Source organism: Geospiza fortis, unplaced genomic scaffold (genome assembly GCF_000277835.1).
Source record: "Geospiza fortis unplaced genomic scaffold, GeoFor_1.0 scaffold659, whole genome shotgun sequence".
NCBI lineage: Eukaryota > Metazoa > Chordata > Aves > Passeriformes > Thraupidae > Geospiza > Geospiza fortis.
The window spans coordinates 354245-361749 of NW_005054530.1; the positions used below are offsets into that span (position 1 = coordinate 354245).

Here is a 7505-nt window from a genome sequence, read left to right on the forward strand (position 1 = left end):
AGAGGCGTCGGATGGGGGGAAATACCCCAATTCCAGGGGCTGATCCTGAGGGTGCTGAGCAGGATGAGGCCCAGGCGAGGTGGGGGTGTCCCCAGGGAGAGCAGATGGAGGCTGAAGCATCTTCAGCCCCCCAGCGGAGAGGCTTTGCTGGGGTGGGGGATGCAGTGGGGCACGTCCTGCCTTTGCCCTGCTGGGATGGTGCCTTTGCCCCAGCTCTGCTCATCCCAGTGGGAATTTGCCCCTGCCGGGGTTATGCTGGTGCTGTAAGGGTGGAAAAAATCCCCTTGCCAACAGTTGGGCCTCATCCTGCGTGTTCCCACTGCTGCTGGTGCACCTGAGCCTGGGCAGCTCCTGGGTCTGACCCTGGGACAGCTCCAGGAAAAAAGGGACCAGCAGGGAACTACAGGCTGGGGGAGGGCAGGGGAAACTGAGGCAGTTTGGGGCGCCAGATTCCCCTAAGCTCCAGTGAGCGCCCGTCCATCCGTAATTACAGCTAATTAATCCAGCAGTGAGAGTGTTCATAAGCTCTCTAACCAAGTGGGGAGGTCTCAGCTGGTGTTCCCAATATCTCCATGGTTTCCTGGTTCCTGGAGAGCCTTGTACCCGTCACCAATATTTGGCTCCAGACAAGAGTTTCCTCCGTGCTTGGTTCCATCAGCAGCAGGGAAACTGAGGCACAGCTCTGTCCTAGAGTGGGATCTGGCCAGGATCCCTCTCTATTGCTCCCTGGGGACCCTGAGGGGCACGGTGGGCTCTCTCCATGGTGAGGATGGCCAAACTTCTTCCTGTGGCTGCAGAGCAGCTTCACAGCTCATTGTGTCCCCACTGGGGAGGACACGGCCCCACATGTCCAGGGGCTCATCCCACAAGACCGAGGACATTTGGGGTGTCTCACATCCAGGGTCTCTGGAGATTCTGCACATGCAAAACTTCTGGGGTATCTCTGCACCCAGGGCATCTCTGCAGCAAAAGCTTTTGGGATATCTCTGCACCTGCAGTCTCTCCTTCCCATGCAAAACCTTCGGGGTGTCTCTGCACCCAGGATCTCTGGGGTGTATCCAAACACAAAACTTCTGGGGTGTCACTGCACCTCTGGAGCATTTCTGCATCCCAGGGCCCTTGGGGCATCTGCCACCAAAATCTCTTGGGGTGTCTCCCACCCAGCAGCCTTGAAGCGTTTCACACCCAGAACTTCTGGGGTGTCTCTGCTCCCAGGGCCTCTGGAACATCCCACACCCAAAACCTTTGGGTGTCTCGCGCCCTGGGCCCTGGAGCACTGCCCCTCCAGGCTGAGCTGCAGGGAGCGCACACAGGAGGGCTCCCCGAGCCCCACGGCCAAGGAGACCCCCACCCATCTGCCTCCCAGGGCTCCCCACCACCCCACCGATGGTCCTGCCCCAGGGTGCCCGGGGTGCTGGGCGGGAGCGAATTCCTGCGGGTCCGCTCGGAGCGGCTCCACAGGGCTCTGGCTCCGACCCATGTAGGGCTGTGAGCTCCAGGGCGGGCTCCTGACGCGGCCGCGGAGGAAACCAGGCGTCTGTGCGCTCGGTGTCATGTACTTCCTAATCCTCCCGGATTCCTCCATCGGGCTGCAGAGGCAGCGCAGGGGAGCTGGACGCCAGCCGGGCTCTCCGGTGCTCAGCCTCCGCCGCCAGGCCCGCCTCACCCCAAAACCTCGTGTGTGTCTTCTCCCCCCGGGCAGGACATGAGGAAACACGTCATCATGACCCTGCTGGACACCGAGCAGTCCTACGTGGAGTCCCTGCGCACCTTGATGCAGGTAAGGTGGCAGGGTTGGGGTGTGACGCCCCAGAGCTCCCCCAGCATCCTCCCTGTCACCCCAAATCCTGGCTCTGGGGGCTGTGCCACGAGCTGGGTGGCACCGGGGTGGGCTGGGGACAGCGGGAGCAGAACTGTGACAGCAGCGTCAAGAACCGGGGGTACGAATTTACCTCCATGGCCAAAGCGAGCCTGTGACATTCCCAGCGTGCTGTCACCCGGCAGGTAGCGTGTCCCCACCTCTCTTGCCGTGCTTGCCTTCCAAAACCTCCTCCTCGTGTTGCACCCCATCTCCTGATGGCCCTGCCACGATGGGGGCCCCCTGAAATCCCCCGTTCCCTCGTGCTCCCGTTTCCTGCTGGGATCATCACCTGCAGACCTGAGCCAAAGGTTTTTCTCAGGCTTTTTTTTGCTGAGCTGGTTCCAAACCCCCTGCAGCAGCCTGGCCCGAGGGTCCACCCCACGTTTCAGATGCTAATGAAGGTGTTTCAGCAGGTTAATGACGGTCAACGCCCTGGAGACGTCACCTGGCCGAGGTGTGGCTTGTCCAACCACATCCCTGCAGGGGGGAAACACCACCAACTTCCAGCTCTGCAAAAGCAGCAGGGCCTGTGGGACCTCTGTGGCCGTCCCCAAGAGCATGGGGCACTGCATCCCACCCTGCCGTGGGCTCTTCCCACAAATGCCCCACAAGGATGTCCCCGGGTGGACACAGATGTGCTGCAGGAGGGGAGGACCCTCTGGCTGCTGCCAGTGCAGACCTTGGCTTAGAGAGGCACGAGGACTCTGGGGCTGATTTTGGGGGGAGCTGTACAGGATTTAGGGCTGGGGGGTGTCCCTGCTGGTCTTGGCATGGACAGAGTCTGTCCCATTGTCTGTGCATCCCCTGAGGTGGGAGGGACAAGGTGGGAGCCAATGCCTGAGCTCTTGTCCATGGGACCTGGCGCAGTGCCACTGGGGGGGACCTGGCTTTCTGACAGGGATCAGAGGGCTCCAGGTGTCCCCAGCTCCCCGTCCCAGCTGGGACAGGATGCTCAGGTCCTTGTCATGGCTTGGTGGCACTTAGCATGGGACAAGGAGCACCTTGGAGCATCATCTTCCAGCCAAGCCAGATGGTGCACGGGCAAGCCCTGCCTGCTGTCCCTGTGGGCTGCAGCAAGGGCTGCCTCCATGCTCTTCTTCCCAATGTGGGAATGCATGGCACAGTCCATCCCAGCTCCTGCTGCAGGTGCTGGACACAGTAGGACAGGTGAAGGGAGTTAGGAGCCTCAGGATGGATTTGGTCCTTCTAACTTGGGTCTCCACGAGATATCTGGCATCAGCTTGAGGAATGTGATCCCTGAGGAATGACTTCTCCTTGACCACCTTGGTTGGAGAGGTCTGAAGCCACTGGAGATGGGTCCTGTCCTCACTGCTCATCTCCGTGGTCCTCCACACATCCTGACAGCCACCAGCACCCTGAACTGGTCAGACTGAGTGGGTGGCAAGCCTTGAGAAGACCTTCCCCATCCCGCTGCATCCCCTGCAAATCCATCTCTCCCATTCCAGGGGCACTCCTCCGCTCTGCAGCTCTGCCCCATGCATGGAGGAGAGGGGTTTCATAGCAGAGCCACCCACCCAGCCCTGCTGAGGACCTGCTGGCCCTGAGTATTGCTCCTTGGCCATTGTGTGGTGGTCCAGGGCATGACCCAGTGGGTGCATCCTACTGGTCCAGCCCCTCCTGGTTCCAAACACCCTAAATGCCACCAGGAACACTCTGGCATTTGGATCCCGGGGTGGTGTTGCTGTGATTTCCCAGCTAGGTCAGGGCAGGTGGAGGTGGTGAAGGCTCATGGCAGCAAAGATGGCTCTGAAGGCCCTGGGACAGAGGATGCTGTGCCATGCAGGTTCCTCGTGCAGAGCTGTCCCCCTCCCCACACAGCTGTGGGGATTCACTGAGGGACCCAGGAGGGTTGGACTGCAAAACCTGGCTGGTCCTGCTGATGGGTCCCAGAATCCCCTGGAGGAAGTCCCTGCTGCAGAGTGCCATCCGTCCCCATGATTACATGGGCTGAGGGATCCGGGCTGGCTGGGGAGGCAGAGGGAGCCCCCACGGATGCCGGTGCCTCTGCTTGCCCGCAGGGTTACATGAAGCCGCTGAAGCAGCCGGAGAATTCCCTGCTCTGCGACCCCTCGCTGGTGGACGAGATCTTCGACCAGATCCCCGAGCTGCTGGAGCACCACGAGCAGTTCCTGGAGCAGATCCACGACTGCGTGCAGAACTGGCACGAGAAGCAGAAAGTGGGCGACCTCCTGGTGCAGTCGGTGGGTCCTGGCGGGGCAATTCCCCCCGGGAATGCGGGCGTGCCCGCTCCTGGGCACGGCCCCAGAGCAGAGGTTTGGGAGCAGGAGGCAGGGGAGTGATGAAAGGATGGGCCAAGCAGGCCTGGGATGGAGAGCAGGAGACGATCTCCAGGCCTGCTGTCTGCTTAGCATAAGGGTGGGAGCTGCTCCTCCCGGCTGGCTCTGCAGCTCCGCGTTTCTGCCTCGGGAGCGCAAACGTCAGGGCTGAAAAATCGAGGTGGGCGGACGGCGGGTGAGCCCTCCCTGCGCCTGCCCAGAGCCAGAGTTAACCCTTGGGGCAGCTTCTTCCAGGCTCTCCCAGCGTGCCCATGGTCCATGATGCTGGATCTAGCCCTGTTTTCCCCCCACCCAGTTCTCCAAGGATGTGCTGGTGAACATCTACTCTGCCTACATCGATAACTTCCTCAACGCCAAGGACGCCGTCAGGATCGCCAAGGAGGCCCGGCCGGCTTTCATGAAGTTCCTGGAGGTGGGTCCTGGTTCCTGCCTCCATAGATCCTGGCCATGATCTAGAGCCAGGCAGAATGGGAGCAGATTTATTGCCAGACTGGGAATTTTGCCCCCCACACACCTTCTTGGTTTTGTTGCAAAGAGGGTCAGTCGGGGTGAATCGGAATCACTCCATCTGGTGTGGAAGTTTGGACCCCACACCAAAATGGGTGATCCTGGCTTAGTGGGAGGCTGTGTCCCACCAAGGGCCCATCCCTGTCCCTCCTGGGTGTTTTGCAGCAAAGCATGCGGGAGAACAAGGAGAAGCAGGCCCTGTCAGACCTGATGATCAAGCCTGTGCAGAGGATCCCGCGATACGAGCTGCTGGTGAAGGTGGGTGACACGGGGGTGGCAGTGGCACACCAGCAGTGGGGGAGGCCACAGCTCCTCACCTCCACACAGCTTTCAGGGCTCTCAGGTCTCTCCTGACCCCTTTTCCCACCCCCTGTCACAAAGTTGGTGTCCCAGGTGTGCACATGGCTCTGCCCTGGTGGACATGGTCTCTCTGAGGACACTCATCCTGCTGTCCCCTCGGGGCTGGTTCCATCCCCAGGAGCCAGAGCAGCGTGGGAGGGGCTCGGGCGGTGACACTGGTGCTGCCAGAGGTGACAGCCTGGCCCTGTCCCCCCTGGCAGGACCTGCTGAAGCACACGCCCGAGGACCACCCCGACCACCCGTTCCTCATCGACGCCCAGCGCAACATCAAGCAGGTGGCCGAGAGGATCAACAAGGGCATGAAGAGCGCCGAGGAGGTGGAGAGGAACGCCCGCATCGTGCAGGAGATCGAGTCCCACATCGAAGGGATGGAGGACGTACGTTTGGGGGGGGGCTTGGATGGGGTCACGCTTTTCTTCTCCACAAAATGCCCTCATTTCTGCCCTTTTGGGTCACCCCAGGCCGCTTGGGTCACTTGTTTGCTCCTCCAGGTGCAGCTTTCCCCATCATCATTTGGTCTTTGTGGGCCCCTGGGGGTTTGGGAAGGGACTGGGGTTCCATTTCTGAGCTGGGGGATGCAGGGGCAGGGATGAAGGCCACAAAGCTCCCTGCAGTGGCTTCCCAACCACGGCTCTCCTTGTCCCCACAGCTCCAGGCTCCGCTCCGCAGGTTCCTGCGCCAGGAGATGGTGGTGGAAGTGGTAAGAGTGGGATCTGAGGGGAAATGGGACCCTCTGGGTGGGCAGTGGGAGGCTGTGAGTGCAGGTCCCGGGGTGCCTGTGTGCCCGTGGGAGGCTATGGATGGATGGATGGATGGATGGATGGAACGGACAGATGGAAGGGCAAGGCAGCACATGGGGAAACTGAGGCAGGGCCCTCTCCCAGCACTGGCACAGATGGTCAGTAACCCCCTGGTGTCTCCCACTGCTCCACAGAAGGCGGTGGGTGGGAAGAAGGACCGCTCCTTCTTCCTCTTCTCGGACCTGCTGGTGTGCACCACGCTGAAGCGCAAGTCGGGCTCGCTCCGCCGCAGCTCCATGAGCCTGTGAGTAGCCCCAGGCTTGGGGACACCCCCAGGGTGTCCCTGCCAGCTGGCCTGGCTTTAGGGGGCTGTGGCTGTGGGTGCAGCTCGGCCATCCCCCCCCAACCTCCCAGGTACACGGCGGCCAGCGTGATCGACACCGCCAGCAAGTACAAACTGCTCTGGAAGCTGCCCCTGGAGGATGTGGACATTGTCAAAGGTCTGTCACCGCCTCCTGGGGTGTCCCATCTCACCCCAAAACCCATGGCTCCCCCAGGCTATGGTAGTGCCAGGGAGGGAGGGGTTAACACTGTGTGTGTGTCCCCACGCAGGTGCCTCACAGGCCACCAACAGGGAGAGCATCCAGAAGAGCATCAGCCGCCTGGATGAAGACCTCAACACGCTGGGGCAAGTCAGCAAGCTGTCAGAGACCCTCAGCTTCCCCCACCAGGTATGGGGATGGCCTTGTCCCCTGGTTGGATACGTTCCCAGTGGGAACACACAGGATGTGCTCAGCCAGAGGGGACAACCTGTGGCAGGGCTGGTGGCCATAAGCGCCCTAAAGCCACAGAAGAGGTTGGGGCAGCCTCTTTTGGAGGATGCTAGGGGATGAACAGGGGGTTATCAAGCACGTGGCTTGTGGTGGCCCGTCCCTGAGAGCTGAAGTGTTGTCCCTGTCCCAAGGGCCTGGATGACGTGATCAAGGACCTGATGGCCGCCATCCACCGGGAGCTGTCGGAGAAGCAGTCCCTGTCCTTCAGCATGGCCTTCCCCCCCAACAAGGTGGAGCTCAGCACCACCAAGGCTGACGGCACCGAGTCCTTCGTCTTCGAGTTCCCCAACCCTGACGCCCGGCTCGGCTTCGAGCAAGCCTTCGAGGACGCCAAGAAAAAGCTGGGTAACACCAGGGAGGGGGCAGCTGGACGTGGTGGTGGGCTTGGCATTCCCCCCACCCCGCTTTGGCACACCCCTTTTGATCCCCCAATCTGATTTTCCCAGCCTCCAGCAAAAACTGCCTGGACCCAGAGTTCCTCAAAGCCATCCCCATCATGAAGACACGGAGTGGGATGCAGGTACCCAAAGTCTGGGCTCAGGCACCCCACAGGTCCTCCCCATCCCAGTGCTGCCATACATCTCCTGCATCCCTCCTGAATAACCCAACCTTCTGCTCCCTCGCAGTTCTCCTGCGCCTCTCCCAGCCACGGCAGCCCAGAGAGCTCGCACGAGGTTTGGGTTTGCAACAGCGACGGCTACGTGGGGCAGGTTTGCCTGCTGAGCATCCGCAAGGAGCCCACGGTGGAGGCCTGCATCGCCGTCTGCTCCGCCAGGATCCTCTGCATCGCCTCCGTGCCCGGCCTCAAGCGCGCCTACAGGTACGACATGCCCGGCCTCGCGGCGCCGGCCGTGCTGGAGGCTCGGGGTGATGTCAGGGCGATGCT

General features: G+C 61.4%; 1 protein-coding gene across 1 annotated transcript in view; it reads left to right on the plus strand.

Annotated features, from left to right (window-relative positions):
- Positions 1 to 7505, plus strand: part of ARHGEF17 (Rho guanine nucleotide exchange factor 17) — a 27465-nt gene that overhangs the window by 16881 nt on the left and 3079 nt on the right. Inside the window, 12 exon segments of the mRNA XM_031063776.1 lie at positions 1703 to 1780; positions 3901 to 4083; positions 4475 to 4591; positions 4852 to 4944; positions 5247 to 5423; positions 5696 to 5746; positions 5981 to 6090; positions 6201 to 6286; positions 6399 to 6517; positions 6751 to 6964; positions 7066 to 7139; positions 7246 to 7505. The exon segment at positions 7246 to 7505 is cut by the window's right edge and continues 221 nt beyond it. Of these exon segments, the coding sequence (XP_030919636.1) occupies positions 1703 to 1780; positions 3901 to 4083; positions 4475 to 4591; positions 4852 to 4944; positions 5247 to 5423; positions 5696 to 5746; positions 5981 to 6090; positions 6201 to 6286; positions 6399 to 6517; positions 6751 to 6964; positions 7066 to 7139; positions 7246 to 7505 (1562 nt within the window).